At 38.3% G+C, this 23,337-nt stretch overlaps 1 protein-coding gene across 2 annotated transcripts in view; it reads left to right on the top strand.

Moving 5' to 3' along the window:
• Positions 1–649: 649 nt before the first annotated feature.
• Positions 650–23,337, top strand: part of mGluR (metabotropic Glutamate Receptor) — a 50,011-nt gene continuing 27,323 nt past the window's right edge. For both annotated transcript variants that reach the window (XM_065309856.1, XM_065309855.1), the window contains exons 1-3: positions 650–1,209; positions 15,940–16,071; positions 19,545–19,724. In XM_065309856.1, coding sequence (XP_065165928.1) covers positions 859–1,209; positions 15,940–16,071; positions 19,545–19,724 — 663 coding nt within the window. In that variant the 5' untranslated portion in view covers positions 650–858. The remainder of the gene's footprint in view (positions 1,210–15,939; positions 16,072–19,544; positions 19,725–23,337) is intronic.

Genomic DNA, 23,337 nt, shown 5'->3' with positions numbered 1-23,337 from the left:
GATACAAATATCACTATGCATTAACCTGATTATTTGCAGTCTGCTGATGACATATTGCATAAATTATCTATAATTTACGATAGTCCATGCAAATTCTAATCCAATAAATATAATTTCAAACAAATAAAAAATGTCAGGACCCAAAAAAGGTCCCAAAGTGAAAGATTAAATAAAAGGAAGCAAACTTGATTGGTGATTGAGTGCATCTGCGCCAAGTAATGCCATAAAAGAATTTCCCATATTGAATGTTGACTCAGTCCACTCTTACGCCATGTCCGAGCACTTATTTCGAATCTTGCCCCCCGTGTGGATGATCAGACATTTGCTAAAAAAACAAACACTCCCAACTTGTGTTTGTACAATTTGTGTCAATAAGGACATCCATCCGGAGTGCGCCCCCCGAAAAAAAAACCCTCCTACATATGGTGGTGAAAAAAACGATGATGATGATGATGGAAAATAGTGCGGTCCGGCTGGCGTCGGCGGCGCGCCAGCACTATCGCTATGGAGACGCCGCCACCACTGCTGCTGCGAGCTGCTTCGCACGCAGGTGCCAGCTCATGTCCAACCCCCCAGCGATATGTATATATATACCCAGACTCGGCGGCGGCGGACGCATCCAGTCCCGCCGCCTCTCACTACCCGACCGCCAGCGCCAGCCGTCGCAGGCACTCAACAAAACGCGCGTAATATTACGCTTTTAAATCGAACATAACCACACAAAAACTTTTCAACATAACCTCAATTTATTACTACTGGATTCAATTCGATAGGAAAATTTTATGCAATTTTTTTTGTTTCAAGTGTAAAAGTGATTAATGCTTAAGTGATTAAATACAATGTAATATAGTGAGAGTAATGCTGAAGATGTTGATGATGCTGGTGCTGGTCCTGCTCGCGATCGGCGGTGCGCGATGCGCGTTAGAAGCCGAAAGAAAATTGTTACGAATTAATGGCGATATTATCCTCGGTGGTATTTTCCCAATGCACGAGCAAATCAGCGGCAATCCGGACTTTCCGTGCGGTGCGGTTAAAGAAGAGAAGGGCATGCAGAGGTTAGAGGCGATGTTGTACGCCATTGACGAGATCAACGAAAGTCCTGACCTTTTACCGAATGTCACTCTGGGCGCGCTCATCATCGACTCCTGCAGCAGTGACACGTATGCACTGGAGCAGAGCATGGAGTTTGTTCGTTCCTATATGAATCAGGTAATATATTCATATATTACCAGCGCCATTTTGATTTTCTCAATATTTCGACTTTGTTTTGAAACTCTGTTCATCAACTTTGAGCTTGACTAGGCAGAAAGTTTTTGAAAGCGATGTGCACACGATATGGCTTCTCAATTTTGTTACATCTTCCATTTGCGTGGTGCTTGCAAAGTTTTGTAACTTTACGGATTAAATTCTATCAAAAATTAAGGCGAATTTGAAAGCGCAAAGCATGACACTGTGTTGTTGTCGACCCTTCCTGACACTCGACGTGGAAACTTTTACAGTTGGCTTGTTTTTTAAAGATTTTGCAAAACATTCGCCGCTGCGTTGCCACTGCGAACATCCTTCGAAGTTAGAAATGTGTTCAGGGATGGAGGAATACAAAACTTTTCGGTGTTTTGCTTCGACTTTTGTCTTCTTGTCAGTGTTACATTTATTTCTACACTTTTAAAAGTGTAGTCATAGTTAAACAACAGTGCCATCTGTGCACTGAACTAATTTGTTGCCAATTAAATCCAAAATCAATAGTGTTGACGTATTTGTACGAATGAATAAAAGATCCGCGTGGAAATGTCGAATGTCAAGGATTGGTCTGTAATTATACGCGAATGCATAAAAAATATTGTAACATAAATATTTCACAGGGCGTAATCAGGGTTCGCACACGCGGTGTGTTTTTCATTTGCTTTTATTCTATTCTATTCATCGGCGAAGCCAAACGCCAGCGCTGCCGAAGAACAAAAGCCGTGGTAAACAATAGCAATATTGACTATTGTGCAGAGAACGTTCTGCCAAACATCGCAGCGGCGGTGAAAAATAAATGTTAACGCTAGTTAATCCATGATTTGTGTTTAGCTCAAAGCAATATGTTATCATGACACGGAAAACCGTATGTAGGCAACTTTTTTCACACGTAAACAAATTTAACCTTTAATCTAATTTTTCCGCTGCGAAATTTATCTACAAACTTTTTATCTGCGTAATTATAAAATGGAATTATTCCAGCCAAGAGTCAAAACAAAGCAATTACTCTATTTACACAGTTGACCTCAATAAATTTAAGTTTCAAAAATCTCTCTCCGTGCAATCAATATATTGTTACCAATCCCAAACTTGGGACTTGTACGCGTAACTTGTTACTAGCGTGTAACATTTGTGTAAAGTTCGTAATACGAGTTTGATAACAAGTATCAATTCGAAATTAATACACACCTCAAATTCCCATGGTCATCAGTATGTAATCCTTGTAAGCACGTCTGGCCATGAATATCTTTGTGTCATGAATGTGCCCTTCTCTTCTGGTGATGAGTTTTCAGCGTGTCTGTCTGCTGGTGATGAGTTCTGGGCCGGTGCGTTCGCATAAGTCAATTTTGGGCAATTCAACTCTGATTTGGGATTTAACCTCAAATCCCAGCCATCGTCCCTATTGTATAGGTTATTTATTTAGTGCATATTTGGTTGCGTGAATCGTGATCCAATCGATGTGTAATCGAAGTGTGGCCATTATAGCCTCGACCCGGGTGTTGGAATTTATTCGAATTTAATTTCCGTGCGTGTCGAGGAACCCAGGCCACAAATTTTCGCCGTGCTCCACCTTCCGAACGGACATAAACCACTGAAGAGTCGTTTTGGCTACATTTATTTATCCTTTTTATTCAGCTCATCGCTGTGTGTTTGTATTCCAATGCATATATTATTCAACAATTCAACGTGTGCGTGTTAAGATTTATCGCTGGGCGGGGCTTAGAATTCAATATATTCAATTGTTGTTTCAACGCCACGCTGCTCACCTACATATCTGTTGTTTTTTTTCCTGCTTCTGGGCGAGTTCTACATTCCTCCGTGGAACGCAAAGCAAATAACAAATAAACGCTTCGATTACCTTTATTTTTTTTTCGGCTCCGCATTCACATCCTTCATCACTGGAGCACATTGTGATTTTTACTTTATGCTAGCCGCTGACATGTACAAACGAATCGAGACATAAAATGACAAACACCGTGGGGGTGGTCGGGTGAAACGCGCTGAAAGAAACGGAAGCGAACGATTTCGTTTTTATGTGAGTACCAGTTGTGGGTTGGGAGATGTGAAGGCGTCGTATATTTTTTTTATTCCTAAATTCGAGCGTTGTGTGTCTTGTGTGTGATATAATGTACATTCCAGTGGCATGCTTCAAATTCGGGCGAGAATGCGAAATGGCGCTCGCGCCGATAGCCCATAAATCATCAACGTTATGATGTGGAAGGAATGAAAGGAGTGGACGAGTACGAAGCGCCGGTTTTCGTCAATTCGTTTCTCGAGCACGAGCTGTAATTGAACAATAAAACGGTAAATCAACTGCTGCGTTTTTAATTTCCTGCTTTTGTTGCTGTGGTTTGACATAAATTGCTCTCTGGCAATCAAGGGGAATGTAGGAAACCAGAAAACTAATTTTCTTTTTATTTTTGTAATATTTACTTATGTTAAACATAAAATAATGTACATAACTCCAAGCTAAACATGCGTTGCACGTTGCCCACCCTCTCGCAAGACTCGTTTGAACAGCCATCTTGTTTGCACGCGCTGAAAATGTTGAAAATGTTTGACTCTCTGACGCTGGGTATTCATATCGACGTTCTCGCATCGAAATGAGATCATTTTCAAATCATTTTTGGAATTGTGAGTGTGCCCTGGGAGTTCGGGGGCCCATCTTACAAGAGATGTGTTTGTAAAACGTAAAAATCGAATGGCGACCACTGGTATTCCCAGCTGATGGTTTAAATCCAAGTATATAGAAAGTATAGATACGTTTTCGACTTTGATCGAAAGCCAGGAGCAGAAATAGCAAAAGTTGGCATAACATAAAAATGTAAATTTAACTGTCGAATTGGCGAATATGTTCAAAGCCATATATAACAAATTTAATGTAAAATTTATTCTGACATTCGAAAATTTCATATTTCACCATTGGACAATGAAAATGATTAAAACAATATAATTTATGCCTTTTGTAAGCGAAAATACGAGAATGCGAATGTGGAATGAAAGAACCAGCAGCAATTACGTTCCTTAATAATCGGATTTGTTTTTACGTCTGTTTTTTCTACACACAGAGAGAAAAAATGAAACGAGCGCATGTGCACGCCGCACGTGCAACTAATGCCTCTCGCGAATTCCAATCCATTCCCAAAAAAACATCAGCGACAGTAAACGATGAGGCGAAAATTGAATCAATTTTTCTTCTCTCTATCGAATTACATTTTAAATAGAATTTGAAAAAAATTTGTTTTGTAATGACAATTCAGAAATGCATCAAGTTTACGTCCCACGTAAAGTTTTATCATTTATTTTCACGACAAGCACACTTTACCCCGGGTAGGTAATGAGAAAGTCAAGAACCTGATTGTGTGGTATTAAGTCCTTGAAGAACATAATAAATGATTCTATTTAGGTCACAATAATTTATACGCATACATAATACGTATGAAATAATTATTTAATTGAGATGTTGATGAATTCACCAATTAGAATCGTCTCAAGTGTTTCCATAGATTCATACATGAATGAAATATATTTAAGTAATGAAGAGAATGATCTAAGACGAAATAATATCTATAAATCTCGCCTGGAATTAATGGAATCTTAAATAATATCTTTGCGTATCTTGTTTAACTTACAAGGACTCAGCAGCCTTCTTCTGCCAGTGGTCGTGCTCGTATCTCTTATTCATGGTCATGGTAGACAGGGCGCGTGATTAATGAACACAATTTCAGCGCACGCTAGCTGCAAATTCCGCAAAACTATCCACGGCCTGGTGTATTGGCCATTAAGCCTGTTGCCCTTTCCTATACAAACACAAACATAAGCACAAATATTTAGATACAGACGTTGCTCATTCGCAGTTCATTCCAGTTCATCGTCTGCTTCGATTTTGGAAACTTGCTAATCTGCAAGCCAACATCTCGACCCTTGACTCGGGTGGCCATCAAGCGCCATGCTTCGCCCGGATATGATGTAATAAGTGCATTTATACATCGAGAACTTAGTAGGAACACATCCTACTCTAACATAGACGTAATATTCATTGATTTTCGATATGTGAATGAATGAAGTTCACAACATTCACGGTGGAATAAAATAAAACCGGTTAACCGGTTTATACGTACGTAAAGTGCGTGACAAATCCGATTTTACAATACAGTTAATCAATAAACAACGCGACAACGACGCGATATTATTTTTGCCAGGCCCGCAGCTCGACGATTCAACCAACTATGAAATTGTGTACAACGTAACGAGTTTAACGACACTGCGACACAGCGCCATTGTAATCGAACAAATGATATACATGCTTTCGCTCGATATATCATTGCACGTTTCGGCGCACACGCTTAGCGTAATAGTTCGATTAATGCCCCGGCGTTTCAACATCCGATTGGCGAATAATATTAATTTTGATGCACTGGACCAACGCAAATACGTGCTATTTTCAAATGAAAATTTTAATTGCCAAATATTAACTGCAACAGGTGTAAAATTGATCATTTTAATCAAATTATGATAAATTTTTTAATCGTGCATAATATTTAGTATTTTAGCAGTAAATAATAGTATATTATCAAGTGGCTAAATCATGACTAAAACCCGTGACTAAAGTATTTTAATCACAGTTTTGGTTGTCCGTGTATAAAGTACCGCTTTTTGTGTCTCAAAACAGTGAGAAAAACTAACGCATTAACTGCAACAGATGTAAAATTGCTAATTTTAATCAAATCATGATAAATTTTATAAATGTGCATAATATTTAGTATTTTAGCAGCATATAATAGTATATTAAGTATTAAGTGGCTAAATCGTGACTAAAACCCGTGACTAAAATAATTTAATCACAGTTTTGGTCGTCCGTATATAAAATATCGCTTTTTGTGTCTTAGAAACGAGAAAAAGTTGACGCATTAACTGCAACAGATGTAAAATTGCTAATTTGAATGAAATTATCATAAATTTTATAATCGTGCATAAAATTTAGTATTTTTGCCATATATAATAGTGTATTAAATATCAAGTGGCTAAGTCGTGACTAAAACCCGTGACTAAAGTACTTTAATCACAGTTTTAGTCGTCCGTGTATAAAATACCGCTTTTTGTGCCTCAAAACCGTGAAAAAAACTCGCGCATTAACTGCAACAAGTGTAAAATTGTTAATTTTACCAAAATTATGATAAATTTTATAATGGTGTATAAAATTTAGTATTCCAGCAGTACATGAACACTTTTCATTTATTATTATGGTATTTATGGGGTTATTATGATGATTAAAGTGTTACTATTATTGTTGATTAGTAAATTATAGCAATTAGATGGAATAGACTAGTGTTTAACACTATTATCGCATCACAATCAATTAAACTAATTGCTTGCTGCGTTGCTGCGCTTATCTGACAACCTCGCATGTACTTATATCAGTCTTGAGGTGCCAATAAATCGATAACTGTTTATTTCCAAGTTAACTGTCTAGTTCAGTATGTTTACGATTAATCAACGCGTAATTCTCCCCGTTCAACATTATTTTCTTTATTACATTAAGTAAAATAAAGTTGAATTAAACTTTGAGATTTAAAGCACTTAGCCTGCTATTTTTTATCATTAAACTGAGTACACGCAAAAGTGCAAAGTCAGATTTTGTACTTTTTCACATTTAGTTTTGCGCGAGCTTTTATCTCGCTACAGTTTTTGCAGCTGGCGGAATTTTTTGCGTGCCGTTAGTTTATTTAATTTAAATTGAAAACACTAGCGCGTAAATGTGCAAAATGTGTAAATAAAGCGGGGAATTATTTTCCGCGCGCAGTGCGAATGAAAAACCTTCTCGCAACCCGGCCGGGCACAGCTTGAATTTGCATGCGCGAATCGGCGCGGAACAAGTTAACATATTGCCACTTGCAGCAAGTCAAGATTTCAGTGTGTGTTCATTGCCTAAATGCCCCCAACTACCCTTCTCGGTCTGGAGGCGGCGGCGGCAGCTGAGAGGAGCGAAATCGTTTTAAATGGCCGCGGCGCGTTTGCATTTTATAGTCGGAAACGACACAAACGGATGCTGGGGGGCTAAGCTGTGCGGTTAAAATATGCAAAATGTTAGTTTTCAGCTGTGGGCACAGCTCACAGCACACAGAAGGGTGTCGTGGGTTTTTATTGCGAATGCTCTCATCTGGTATTCTTTATTTTTGCGTTTTTATGCGCGATTCACTTCATCAATTTTATTTTCTGCCTTTAAGGCACACTGCGTGCGAGTTTTACAAGTTTCTATAAGTTTTTACAAGTTTTATTAGATCCGGGTATTTTTTATCACCCGCTCGAAGCGTGACTACAAAGTTGAATTTCTTTTAATACTTTCTACCCACATGTAATTTTTCTTAAACATTCAAGAACCGGTTAACCGGTGTTTTCAAAATAATTGCCCAAGTGTTATTATTATATGCATATAAACGTAAATAATTCATTAGGGCATGATATGATTGCATCATTAACATTTATACTGCACATATCTTCGCCGTGCAGGAGCATCCTGTTTGCTTTACTGCGCGCCGTCCGATATTATTAACAAAAGCCGGCCTGCGGATTAACCGCGCCAACGAAATACGAAAACTGGCTACACCCGTAATATGCAGAACTAAACCTTAAATTCTAAACCTAAACTATGCTAGTGTATCGTGTTGGTGAATGTATAGACTACCGGCAAGCGGGGTTTCGGCGCTTCGGAGGACAATCCGAAGACCAAAGCTTCAGGTTCGGGTTCCGGGGTTGTGCGCTCGGGTTCAGGGACTAACTTGAAGTGAAAGGATGTGGATGCAGTGTCGAGACAAATTGTGTGATGTAAAATATAGAACAATAAGCGGTGGGTGAATTTCTATAGAGATAATTTGATTAGGTGTTTTGATTCATACAAAACTACAAGGTTAGCTGTCTAATAATTATTTTGGCTACTTCCATCATTAAAATGCTGGTTTTTCACTGTTTTGAGACACCAAAAGTGGTATTTTAAACACGGATGGCTAAGGCCGTGACTAAAGTACTTTAGTCACGGGTTTTAGTCACGAGGTAGAGCTTGCCTCTGCGCATTTACCTACTGTGCGATTGAATTTTGAAAATTTAAAATTTCATAGTTCAAATACAAAAACCTCAACGTGAAAATAAGGTGGAAGTAGAAAAAATCACGTAACAAAACGTTGTTCAACAAAAACTCTCATTTAGACACTTGATACTTAATATACTATTATTTCTAAATTTAATTTAGTATCTCTCTTGAAAAGATTTGCCTGACAAGTGACAGAATCAGCAGTGTCAAGAATGTAACACAATAAGTCCGCCAGTTGGACACTTGTTAGGAGTAAAATGTCAGTGGTGGCGCAACTTGTAAAGTCTTTGCAGCTTACTCGCCGCCACAACCGCCGCCGCCGCCGATTGTACATTGTGCAGTAAGGCATTAACGCCTGAACAAGCATGTTATTGGCCCGAACGCGTTCACTAATTGCTTATTAATTTGAAAAGGGATTATTGCAGATTATTCAATGCCACTTTCATGGAAATCATTTCTAATATTAACAAAACAAGAGGTTTATAGTTCAGAGAAACACATAAAACATAAATTTTGACTTTAGATATACATAAAATATTCATTTGACCTTGATTTGACTTTTACTTTTATAAAACGTTTTCGAGGAGCTAACCTACAAAGGATAAACGATTACGACCCACAACAAGGGTAGATATCTCTATCCTTATGTATACAGATCTGTATTTTGTGTTATCCCAAGAACTTGAGGGTCAAAATGGGCCAACTTTAGATTTTGATATGTTAATCGCCGACTCAAGTTGTTCCCCACGATTTACCAATCCTACGATTCCTCTATCTCTTGATTTATTGTGTATTTCCTTCGGTTATCATTCGACACTTGACAAATCTACTAATTCGACTTTACAAACTTTTATCCATTGAAATTAAACTAAAATTAAGAAGAATTAAACACCGTGGCATTTTATTTCGTAATTTATGACGTCTGGCGTAAGCAAAATGGCGACTTATGCGTATCTATAGTCGTAATCTTAATCTGAAAATTTCTCCAGCCTATTTTTATTACCCGAAGGCTTTCTTGCGGGATTATATCGACATTATACGCAGAAAATGGTCGAATAATTGCACCCAGCGCCTTGGTGGCCTAAAAACTCTCAAGTTGCTTGAGTAGGCGGAGCTTCGGAGAGATTTAAAGAATATAAATAAGGTTTATCTGCTCGCGTTCGAGTGTTATTGCGTGCACGTAAATCGTAAACTTTGTATCGCTATCGGTCATTCGATTTAAGATTGAACGGTTTATTTATTTACGTTTTTTGCGAACGCAGTTTTTTATTTTGAGGTTATGATCGTGGTCGGACACTCAGGCCCCCGAATCGCAAGCGTATGCTTTAAAGGTTGTAAATAACGAATGACATTTCTATGTATTACACGATTGCAAAGTGAGGGGTTTGCATGCACAATATAATAACATAAAAGGGTGCTTTTCACATATAAACGATTGAAGCCTAGGAGGGGGGGAGTGGAGTTTTCTCGCTGATGGAAATTGCACGCGCAGTTTTTCATTTTGCTCTTCTTGTCCGATTGCTTACTTACAGTGTGTTTTTTTTACTTGCAATCTTTTTAAATTAAATTAATTTAATTCAACCGATAGTTGAATAGGTTTTATTTATGTGATAAATTAATATTTTGTTAATATTTTAATGGAAAAGTATTGAAACAGACTGTAAAACCGATGCATGCGTGTTTTTTCGGTCGTTTTTTATCTTTTGGGATTGAATGCTCGACGTACAGGACGAAAATCCCAATCCTTGCCGATTGTATTTCATCTCGCCCCCGTGCGGGCCAGTTGGCGACCGCTCCCGGTCATAACAAGCGCTCCGAATTCCTCCTTTAGTCCTGCCGGCTTAGCCCGCTTACAGTTATGACTGCTCTCCGGACAATATTTCATAATGCGCCGCGTCCGCCCCCCGAAAACGTCAGAATTCCGTTAGTCGTCGAGCACGTTTGCACTCGAGAGTACAACTCGCACAGCTCGTGTAATATAATAAAATTAAGCCAATTTCACGCTCCGATTTGCTAATAACCTCGCCACGACGCGGCGCGCACTTTTCGCAAGCTGCCTCACAATACCGAAAATAAATTACGGCCGCGCCGCGAAATAAACCGAGATGGAGAACGCTGGACGCGGCGTGTGTGGAAAAGTATGAATGAAGTGTGGAAACCGCACTCGGCGATGTAATACGAGATGAAATGCATTCACACTGCACCCGGAATGCATGTTACAACATTCCGCACATAAAATTGCAGAAAATATACACTATTACATAACTGGATTTATAATTTAATTAAAACCGTACAACTTCGGTCATATTAAATTTAATTTTGAACCAGAAAACCAACAAATCATCATCTCAAAAACTTAGGTTAGGTTATGTTAGGTTATATTAGGTTATGTTAGGTTATGTTAGGCTAACTGATTTTATAATTTAATTAAAAACTGAGTTGTACGTCATATTAAATTTTTTTTTGCATAAAACGAAGATAAAAGCAAAAATTATCTCAAAATCATTTTAAATCTATAAAACACATCTAATAGTATTAGGTTTGGTTAGGTTAGGTTAAGATAGGTTAAGTTAGGTTAGATTATGGTAGGTTAGATTAGGTTAGGATGACTGATTTTATAATTTAATTAAAAACCGAGTTGTTCTTCATTTAAAATTTAATTTTGGTGCACAAAACTAACAAAAAAACAAAAAAATCTTAAAAACCTTAAATCTATAAAATACGTCTAATGGTATTAGATTTTTTCTTGTAAAACATTGTGTTTTTTATAAACTAGATGACAATCACTTTTTTGATCTTGTTTTTTGCAAGTTTTGTGTTTTATATCGTTGCCATTCGCACAAAAGCCGAGATAGCTATTTATTTGTCTATTGGCGTAGAGATAACTTTGCAAAACGCTGTGTTTTGCCCAAGATTTTGGCCAATAAATCATTTTCAGCCCAGCATCGCAAAAGCGCCCGTGAGCGCAATAAATCAATCCGATTGCATCACCACCACCAGCGCACACACTGAATGTTCACTTGGGTCCTATGCGTGTTATTGCGATGCAAACACAGTTGGGCTACTATCGGATGATAGATAGATTGATCATTGACAACATTATGAATGTCCTAATGCGACGACCAGACCAGATCTCGATACTAATGGAGTATAACACATTAAATATGAACAAAAATCGTAAAAAAACGATAAATGCCAGAAAATACGTGTTTTTTTTACAAAAAGCAAACTTTTTTTGCGTTTTAATTGCAAAAGTGCATTTATCTGGATGATTTCCAATGCCCTGCGAATGAAGCAGAGCATTCCTGACACTTAATTAAATGCACTCGTCGATTTCATCCAGTAGTCTACTCTGTCTAATGCACGCTGCAATTATTGCTTGCAGATCGTTTGATTAAAAAGCAACAAGTGTTGATTTCTTCCATTTGTAGCACTTCACTGCAATATCCGCCATTTTGTTTATTCAACTCTGGCTTCCAAACGTGTACCTAAAAGCAGGGAAGGGAAAAAAACGCAAAAAAACGAAAATAAGCTCCTTTTCACCGAAATAATTGGACGCTTTGTTAAGCCTTTAATAAAATTACGCGCAAATATTTTTCTGAGTGCGATCCATTTGCGCGCTGCTCTCTCGAGAGATAGTTGAGAAAAACGTCGACGCAAATTGGATTAGATTCAATCGCGTTCGACAGGACTTTTCGACCGCTCTCCGACTTATTTTCGTTGTTGATGGCGGCGCAGCAAGTCTATAAGTCATTTCTTTCGCATATACAAAGCTTATTCTCCTGTCCGATGAAATTTATCATTCAAATGGCATCGTAGCGCAGCGAAACTTTACGAATAAATTATCTACGCGCGCGTAAACAAAGCAAGCGGAGATTGAATAAAAATTTCACCGCAACTTTTCGGCGGCGCGCGCGCGCCTAGCATAATTTTAATAAACAAACCACATTTATTATCATGAAATAATTTCCATCAAAATTATTCAAATATTATGAGTAATAAATTGAATTAATTTAATTGCCGGTAGTGAAACGTTTAGGGTAATAACATTAGTTTTGCCCACTTTTCACAACTCTTCAACTCTTCAACTCTTGACGCAGCTGCCTGGCTGGGAAATGATCTTGAGTGTTACTGGTTAAGCAAGCGAGTCGAGCACGAGCACAAGTTGATGGTTGATTGAAAAGTTTCTATGTACTTAAACTTTAATTGAAGATACTCGTTGACGGTACTTACATATGTAGCATTTAGATGGCGCTGTAGTCAATTTAATAACAACGTCATTTTTCGTTTTTGTTAACCTGAAACTTTTCAAATTTTCAAAGCAGACAATGCATAAATAAAATTCGATTGCAGTCCGAAGGAAAGTTTTTTGTTTGTCAAGTGCTCGTTGTATGTCGCATTTTATGGCGTTGCAGTTTTACTCGCAAGAAGCAATCGCAGACGTCGAAAAGTTTATCGTCGACACAAAAACCACTTCATTTTCTTTCGTCCTGCTTGCGGTTTGAACAAGTCCAGGATTTTCGTTTTTTTATTTCAATGACAGAAGTTTACAAAATTAAATTTTCAATAATCTATTGGAAACTTTATTTCTTTCTTGGTAAAAAAAGATAAAATTATAATTTTTTACATTTTTGATGTTTAAGCTAAATTTATAGATGCTTATAATTAAGTCAATGACTTAATGAGTGAAGAATTAAACCCGTAGCCACCCCCATCAATCGAAAGGCAACGCTGTTGCTGAAAATCCTCCTTAGACATAAGCGACACGCCGCCGACAGTGGCGCTATTAATTTCAAGTTCTTCATATAATTAAGAAAGCTGGGCGAACGCCGGCAAATCCCTGAAAATAAATGAAGGTACTTTCAGCCTCTCTCTTCTTTACTACGTAGCGTAAATACATGCAACAAAGCCGAAACAAACTGCTGGCACAAAAAGAGATCAAACGATGCGAATCTTGTGCGCGGTGCCTTGATGGCATTAACCGCCTGGGAAACTGCCAAATCATCAGAACGTGAAGTGCGAAACACGACGCTCGCCCGCAATTATTATGTAGAATGCGCGTAATGTGCGTTCCGCCAAAAGTGTGCTAACAATGAGGTGAATTTGTTACGCGCGCGTTTTTGATGTTTGTGCGGTTTTTGATCCCTCCCGCATTTAGGTACTTACTTTTTTGTTCACACTCGACGGCGCACGCAATGACAATTCCATTTGAGTGTTGGGGAGATGAAATGAATGGCACCCTTTTGTTAATTTGACGAAATTACGGCGCTAAAACGAACGGATAATAAAATTACGCCGTGAATAAATTAAGCTTAGAAAAGAGAATTAAAGAGTGCGATTAAATCGCGTTTTATTGGCTTGTTTAATTAAAACTTGACTCAATAGATAAATTTATCGCCCGAGACAGTGGAATTGAATTGTGACTATGCAAGTGTTAATAAACCAATCAAAAATATTGAACGGGTTGGCTTGAATTGTGCTTGAATGCACAGGTCTGGCAACGCGAATCCTTTTGTGCTTTGCGACTGAAAAACTGAAAAGCAGTGACTACAGAAACACAAGCGAAGGATACGGGTGTGAGTGGGGGAGGGGAGAAAAGGTACGGGTGGCAGCAAACAAGGATAATTGTAAAACTGAAGCGCACTCGTCGGCTGACTCGCAGATTTACACTTTTCACACTTTTCACTGCATTTTCAAAGACTGTTTGCGCGGGAAATTCTTTATTCTATTATGCAATTGTTGCAAAGTGAGTTGAGTCTAGTTACACAGCGCGCTAAAACATGCTATTTTTATCGCAGGTAGGATATTTTCACACCGAAAATACAAACAAAAAACAAATCTGCGTATAATATTCCGTTTTGAGCATTTTTCGTCATTTGACAGGCGCTATTTTGTTTTTATTTTGGATCTCGTTTCATGCTGACACACTCGGAACTTTTGCGTCGATCATCATTGCTTCCTGTTTTCACAGGCGCGAAATTCTCACAAATACTGAATAAATAATAAACAGTGATGCATCAGGAGCCATTATTGGAAACGCATAACGGCGAGAATATTTTCATAAGCGTTATTTGTTGTTGACTACTGAACTACGAAATTTTGTTATTTTACAATATGAAATTAAATACTACTATTTTTTTTTAAATAAAAACTAAGAAAGTTTTTTCCGGTTTTAAGGCACAAAAAGTTGAATTTTACACACGGACGGCCAAGGTTGTGACTAAAGTACTTCACTCACGGGCTTTAGTCACGGGGTGGAGCTTGCGCCTGCGCATTTGCGTAGAAACACCGTATAAATAAAGTGACAGTAGTAAAAATAGCGTAAGCATCACATGACAAAAGTTTGTTTAACACTCGATTTATTAAACACTTTTTACTCTTGCTTTTAATCAATCTCGTGACTAAAACGCTCATTTAACCACTTGATACTTAATATACTATTAAAAAAGCAATGAAACAGAAAATAGTTCAGTGATATTACATTATATCGAATTTTGTAAGAATTTAATAACAGAACTTTTGTAATATTTCGTTATTCTTCCGCGAATGAACTAATTTCACCAGAAAATAACATTTTTGTGACACAAGCAAATAAATTCGTAAATTAGAAAAGTTCCACACTTTCCTCGCTTAAATTAATTCAGGTGGTAAAAATTTCAATTTATTTGCGAAGAAAAGCAAAAAAAAAATAATGCGGTTCAAAGCGTTGTGTTGAGCAAACACGTCTTCAGCGTAACCTAACAAGAAAAAAAAATCACTGTTTCCAATTACGCGCTGATAGCAAAACGCAAAAACGTGCATATGGTGGACGCCGTATCCACCCAACGACCATAAAGATTCATTTTCATTTTCGCCACGACAATTGCGGGTGCGAAATCTCCAACCATTCGAACCGCAGTTGGTGATTCCACCTTTGCGCTGTGTTCGTGCATTCCCAACCATTCTGAGTCTGGTTCTCATTTCGTATCCGCTCTACGGGAGACTGGCTGTCGATATTTAACTATATGCTCATTCACGGCACCCCCTCACTGTATTCATGAGTATTAATGACCTGCGATGTGCAATCGATGCGTTGGGTTGCGATATTCGTCTTGTCTCCTCCTCACTCAATTCCGCCGAAATTTCAATGTTGGATCGAAGGAATGAAGGAAGTATGCATGAGGTGTAGTCGAAGCCACCAGTCTTGATTTCGTTTCGTTTCCGGTTTCCTTTTGATATTCATACATTTTGACTGCGTTTTCTTTGTGTAGGCTTAAGCCTCAAATTCGACATTTATTTTACACAAAATATCTGCTTTTTGACTGTATTATCAGTTACTTAAAGTTCCAATTCCTCGATCCGCATTAAAGTTTGCTAACTCGCGTGCTATTAGGGACCCCACATTAGTAATAAGGGTGTTCGCACAGTTTCCACAGCTAATATAGTCGCTAGCAACTGGAATCCTGTGCAATCGACATTGTGGCTGTAATTTACTAATACGTGGTTAGCGCGCCGAGTTAATTGAGGCACCAACGTTGGTGCTTTTAGGGTTATGTCGGTTTCATCAACGTTGATTGTGATTACATCAAATTTAAATTTAAACAAAATAAATACTAATTGATTTTTCTTTGCAGGATATGTCAGAGTATAAATGTGAATCTGGCCAGCCGCCAGTCTACGTGCCTCACAAACCGGTGACAGCCGTCATTGGGGCGTCCTTCAGCGTCGTGTCCATTATGGTAGCCAATATTCTACGACTATTCAAGGTAACTAATCATAGAATTATATTGAAACCAATCAACAGGTTCATAAATTCAAACTTTACTAATTATATTAATACCGCAGCTTCTGGTTGTATCGTTGGAAAGTTTAAATTGATTTTGTGTAATCCTCCAAATAGTGTTATTAGTATTCGAGATTATTCTCTGTTTCTATTGAATGGAGACATTGACGAAGGACGAAAAGGGCTGCGACGTTAATCAGTCACCTTTGACCGACCGCATTTGTAAAAAGACGTGGGTCCTACGATGTCATCAATCCCTCGTCAATTCATGGGACTCTTTTCCGGTTGTGTCACTCCTTCATTATTTGCTGTGTTCTAACCTACGAGGATTAACGCTCGTATCTGTATTTTACGATTGGTAAACAAAAACGTTAATCCTTGCTAAATTTATCACCGCATCACTTGGGTCGCGAAAAAGTTACATCACTAGACCAACTATCGATTTCCTTGTTCCGGAGGAAACTTTTCCTACATCTGATAATTACCGCCAGCCACACACTCCATGTTTCCTGGTTGCATAATGCTTGTTAATAGATGGAATATTTCATCGAGTGTGAACATCCACTTTCACACTTTGTCACACTTCCGGCGACGAATTCGTCCGCAGGTTGAGTTAACTGTTGGCTAAGGGTTGTGATGGAGGGGTGGGGGTATAAGTAAGATGCGTCCGAGCGCGAAAATATGGATGTGGTCAAGTGGAAATATCAAGTGCGCACTCGACGCACACGCAACCTTTTTATTTTTTATTTTCCGGCCGCCCCTCCGGAGGAATAGATAAGCGCTTTGAAGGACGGGTGATTTCCGGCAATTTTCTTTCTTTCCGACTTTTTCTGCGCTCGCCATTTTTCAAGCACATATCACACATCACACACAGTGCATTTTTTGAAAATCTCAAAATTTACACTTGGAAAATGACGAAATAATACGAAGACGTAGAAGTTGCGAGTGCAGAATTAGAGTTGTTTACGAAATTTCGAATTCTCAGCGTCGTGAATTCGTTTTGATGGCTGCCGGCAGGCGCCCGATGTCGAAACAAAGCTGCGGCGTGGAGGCTGAATATGAATTTTCATTAAAACGCGCTTTTCTCCGGTGTGCGAAACGCGTGCGTTCGGTGGAAATCGGGCGACGGTTTGCTGCTTCTGTTTCGCTCTCGTCGGCGAATAATTTGTATTTCATTAAACGCATTCGCCTCGGAAACTTTGCTCATTTTCAGGGTTTATTAACGTCGTTTTAAGATCCGCGCAGAGCTGCGCGACCTTTTATGAAGACAATCGTGTTCGGGTTTCAGGAAAACTCAAAGGGAATTCAATAAGTAGCAAAATTCTTTCATCGTAATCACAGGTATTAGATTTTTCTCAATTTTCTTCGAAAATCGCGTAACAGGAAACTGATTTTTTAAAATATACAAATATTTATTGTTTGTTTGTGTTTTCCTACACAAACCCGACGAGAAGGGATTAACCCTTGATGTCGACTGTTGATCAGTTCCGACCCTAGTTAAAATTCTTCGAGGGCAGTTCCTGACGCGCCCTTTAGTTAGACTTGAGCACAAACTCTATTATAACATTTCCTGTGTTGCTCCCGACTACCAGCATCACCAAAACGGTTCTCCTGAATGACCAACGCTTTAAAATAACAAAATTTCAGACTCTTACAAAAAAAATCATAAATTTTAATGTGACAGCTAAAATACATTAAAAATTCATTTTTGAGGTGTGGAAGTGAAATTAAATTGGCGAAGCGTACGTTGGGAAGCACTGATCTGTCGCAATCCCTTATATCCGCCTCGGACACTTTTTGGCATAAACCCCGGGCTTCATTCTGATTCTGGCGCACATCTCGCCACCCTGCGCGCCTTAGTATTCTCCGAAGACGCCGCAACCTGCTCAAACTCACGTCCGCGTCTTCTATCTACGCACCAGTGGCACAGTATTTCACAATTGCGAGACACCCCTCATGTAACCGGCAATTTCCTAACTTGTTTACGCTGCGCACTTATTTTTTCCCGCCTGACACTTTTTCTAGTTTTGCAATATGAAACACACGTCGCAATTGCTTTAATAAAACTGTCACATATTTTCTTATTTCGTAATAAGTACCCCAAGAGTCACTGGATTAGACTTGTGCTAGTATTATCATAAAATATATCGAATTAAGTTAACTTGTATTAAAAGCCACAGATTGAGTCATGAGATTTGCTGCGCGGGTAAAAAAAGAAGTGACTGGCTGAAGTCTGACGGTTATCCCCAAAGATTTCACCGAAATCCTGCTGTTTTTGTTTTTCTTTTTACGCAGAAATAATAGAGCTGAAACAAAAGAAAACTCGGGGAACGAGACAAGAATTTGAAAGCATTTCAACTTTTTGTTGTAAAATATGCTAATTTAATGAGAATTGCCGAGAATTCAGTTAAATTAACTAAAAATTGAGTTAGTCATAAGGTCTACTTTGTTAAACGTAACATAACCTAATTTATAAATGTATGCAACCCAACATACATCAGTAATAAAACCGTTGATACGACTCGTTGATGAAGTTATTCAAAATTGTACACGGTTTTTGCACCGGCTGTAATCTGCGTAACTTGCTACTTTCCTGTTTTATACTGCTTTCCTCCTGCTTTGTGCGAGCTCATGCACTTCGTGATTGCGGAGCAAACGACGCAAGGACAATTAGACAACTCGGTCATTGTTGTCGGCTTTTCTTCCCCACACATTTCAAAAATCTAGTAATTTAGCAAGATACCTACTTTTACAACGCAAAACCACGATAATAACAATTTTTTTTTACTTATTCTCTGTTTCTTTGAGAGGAAAAAATCCAAATCTGTTTTTTAATTAAAAATTTAATTAATTATTCAAAAAAATGTGATGAAAGGAGTTTTAACCAGTAAAATTCATCAAACAAAAACTTTATTATTAAGTTGACCATGCTGGTTTAGATTTGGGCTGAGGGATTATGTAGCGTTTGGTGGGTGACGACCCTGCGTAAACAAATTTATCACCCGCTTTTTGTTTTCCACCCGAGGCGTGTACGCCTTTTATCCGCAGGCGTCACAAGTGTATTCAGTTGTCAACTGAAGATTGATATTACACTCAAAATCGCTCTAATAATGGCAAAATTTGATTAAATTGTAATCAGTATTAAAATAAACTAAAATAAAATTTTCAAACATATTTATTGATAGCACACATTATTTAAATACTTTCCTGATGGATTTCATGGATGTGATGATGTGTGTATGGGAGTATAGGAGTAATCCATCATAATGTCACAATGGAAATGCTCGTAAGCACATTACGCCGAGATTTTAAGTTTATTGATGTGAAATGTGAATATTTTCACATGAAATATTGAGATGTTTTGAATAACTATGCATTTATCATGTTTCTTGCATGTTATTCTGCTTTGTGTGTCTTTACCGGGCGCTAATTGCACACATTTTCAAAACGTTCCAGATTCCTCAAGTGAGCTACGCGTCGACAAGCACCGAGCTCTCGGACAAGTCGCGCTTCGAGTACTTCTCGCGTGTCGTGCCGCCGGACAATTTCCAGGCGCAGGCGATGGTGAGCATCATCAAGGAACTCGGATGGAAGTATGTCTCCACTGTTGCCGTCGAAGGCGAATATGGAGAAAAGGTTAGTACTAGTAAAATCACGAATCTATAATATAAATGAATCGCAAAATCTGTTGGTAAGCGCATAACTCAATAACGCGTGGACCAATTTGGTCAATTCTTTTTTTAAATGTTCTTTGAGGTCCAAGGATGGTTTTTACGGTGAGAAAAATTTTAATAATCGCCGGGAAGTCCTTAAAAACAGCACTTTTCGGGCCCTTTTTTATCTATTTAATATTTTGACTTGTTATTAACCGTAATATTGATGATTACGATCGTAAAACATTGACCATATGTATAATCTATATAATTTTGCCTCTTATGGTTTAGTACAAATCGTAAAAATACAAATAATGCCCGAAATCACGTCACATCAGCGAAGAACAGAAGTTGATTGATTTTTTTCATCCGTCGTAATCATAAAACAGCCTGAAACGAGCACACAAAAAATAAACACAATGAATACAATGAACAATGCGTTCGTTAATGAGATAGTTTCATCGTTATTGTAATATATTATATAAAAATATGCTGCGCTGTGCGATGAAAGAGCAACATGGTAATCATTATTAAATTTCCGGGACTACTCCATGTATAATTTCCTGGACGATGATTTTTTTTGCTTAAGTTGACTTTTGCAACTGTTCTTTTCATATTCATTTCATACGAGTCTATGTAGATTTTCCTCGTTCGAAAAACTCTTGAATTTTATATTGCACTCGTGTATTTGGCATTGTTCGCGTCTCGGTCGTTTTGTGTGTTGTTAATGTTTGTTCGCGGCGAGAGGCGCTTTTTTCCTCTCGTGCGCGCCTCAAAAACGCTTTCGAAAGCAGCGTCTGTTTACCTTGCTCACTTCTTCGGCTTCTGGTTGCAGAGCCAACGCGTCACGTCGGCGTGCACGTCACCCGACATATCGATGCCTGGCATCGCTAGCCGAGATTCGCAGCGAAACACAGACGTATACACAATTTCCGCTCGATCGATGCGCGGCGAGATTCTTTTCGATGTTTTATTGGACCGCACGCGCTCCGTTAACGTTTTACAGGAGCGAAATGGAGAAAAGCGGCGCAATGGGCTGTTTCGTTCGCATATTGTGGCTGCGAGCGGAATCCCGGCCTCTCTCGTGGGTGGAGAGATAGAATAATAAACTATGTCGGTAAATATCTTTAGTATGCTAACAGATTCTGAAAATGTTTTGCAAAATTAATTATACAAACGTAACAACGATCTTATTTTAGAATAAAAAAAATATCAATTCAAACAATATATTCAGTCTGCTACGAAAATATCTCATGGTAATTAACTTTATTAAGTGTCTAAGTTGTTTTAGTTGTTTTTAAACGCTGGTACGTGCACGCGAAATTAATCACGACCGCCCTTCAGCTCCAACTGTCTTGCGGGCTGAAACTTTACGCCTTTCTTTTCAATTCGGAAATCATCCGGACGGTGGTGGCGTCGGTTGCAGCCGCCACGACACGAAGGTCTTGACTCTCTCTCGTCAGGATCAACTTTGCATTGAAACTTTTGTCGGCCCGCACGCGTGTTCAACATTCAGCAATTGTAAACGTTGACGGTTGTTTCGAGCAAAACTTTCGCGCTACCATTAAAACATTTTAATTAAATCGTTAAGGGACGAGTTTTAGTTGATGGTGTGGTTATGATTACGGTTATGAAACTATATTATTAAAAATGTTGATTAATTGAGTTACATTATGGGAATTCTTGGAAATGTAATCGTTTTCTTTGTGTATAGGAAGTGTTCTCGAGTGACGCACAATTTAAATTTTCAATTCCGTTCGCCATCATGCGCCAAACTTGTTTTCGATGTAAAAATGTGAAAAATTGGCAGCAGCATAAAGTATTCCTCTGTGCGCGTCTCAAGTTTCCCGAACATTTCTATTTCTGAATACAGTAGTCGATAAATTTGCGTTGCCGATTTTTTTTTCTTGCGTTTGCTCTACGCAGTCTATTCTATTTTGCGGTGACATTTCTTATATTCTTGTATAAACGCCAAAGTGTACGGAAAATCAGGATGCATGGCCAGTTAGGGACAACAATTCACGTTTCGTTTCGCGTGTCTTTTTTCAACATTTACTTCGAAGATTTAAATTCAATTCACATACGTCGTTGGACGTATTGAATAGATTCAGATTCAGATTCAGATTCGGGCAATCTTGATCGGAAGCCATATTTATGAAAAATATAACCTCGAAATAGATGTAGATGTAGGTTGACATGGTTTTCATCCCGAACTTAATATAAGCGTAATGAAATATTCAAAGAAATACTTTCGAATACTTGTCAAAACCCATGTTGGTAGTTGAAAGGGAAAAATGTTGATCATGCTGGTGATGGTCTGCTTTCAAAGGGAAATTACCGGCAAGTTTTCATCTTTATACCCTGCTGCACGTTATAAGACATTCCGTAAGAAGCCGGACGCACACAACAAGTGGACGTTCATTGTCCACCAGCGTCTTTATGCTCCTCCGCCGAGGGTGCTCGCGATTCTTCTCTAAACATCCTTCAGTTATGTACTCGAGTTATGTACAAGTAAACACTGCCCGGCTAGCGGCAGCCAACTTTAATGTTTTCCTTTGGACTTTTCCTCGCGTTTTATTTTATGTTCTGCGCTCATCAGTTAATTTGTTCTTTCTCACAACACTTTAAGTTGTATACTCAAGGGTTGTGTTTTTTGTGCATTGCATTACGTAGAATTATCTTTTTCTACTTTTTCATTTAACACGCAAGTTTTTTCGGGGTTTTAGACACAAAAAGTAGCACGGGCAGCCAAGGACGTGATTAAAATACTTTAGTCACGGGTTTTAGTCACGGGGTGACTGCGCATTTGCTTAAAATACATAAAAAATACAAAAATTTAAATGAAAAAAATTAAACATTGAAATAAAGTGGAAGTAGAAAAAATAGTGTATGCAACTTTTGACTAAACGTAGTTAAACTCCTAATTGATTAAACGCTCGTGACTAAAACTCTCGTTTAGGCCCTTGATACTTAATATAGACACAAAAAGTAGCACGGACAGTCAAGGACGTGATTAAAATACTTTAGCCACGGGTTTTAGTCACAGGGTAGAGCTTGTGCCTGCGCATTTGTCTAAAATACATAAAAATTACAAAAATTAAAAAAAAAACTTAAACATAGAAATAAAGTAGAAGTAGAAAAAATAGTGTAGGCAACTTTTGACTAAACGTTATTAAACACTTAATTGATTAAACGCTCGTGACTAAAATTCCCGTTTAGGCCCTTGATACTTAATATACTATTAGGATTATAACTCTCTCTGTGAAAATGAGAATTTTTCATTTGAGCAAAGCTCCATTTCCCGTTTAGTCCAGTCACAATCTCATCACATATAGGAAATAAAGCTTCGATGCGTTTTGTTGCAAATTGCCAACACGGCCGAATCCTAGTGCACTCAAACGCGTGTGGAAACATCGAGAACAGGGACAAAAAAGGAAAGTGAAATGACCGGAACTCGTGTAATGGGTTTAACTGATGGGACGATTGAACGAGAGCCTGCGTTGGGCGAAACAAGCTTCTTTAGGCATTTAGCCTCTTTACACAAACTTTTTTCTGTGTTATACGCGTTTAATTCCACAGCATTTGTTCCTCCCTAT

Source organism: Atheta coriaria, unplaced genomic scaffold (genome assembly GCF_025399875.1).
Source record: "Atheta coriaria isolate IRGN ID8LTWV9N9 unplaced genomic scaffold, Caltech_Dcor_3.1 hic_scaffold_8_pilon, whole genome shotgun sequence".
NCBI lineage: Eukaryota > Metazoa > Arthropoda > Insecta > Coleoptera > Staphylinidae > Dalotia > Dalotia coriaria.
Note: the sequence above shows the minus strand (reverse complement) of the source record. Positions and strands in the feature narration are given on the sequence as shown.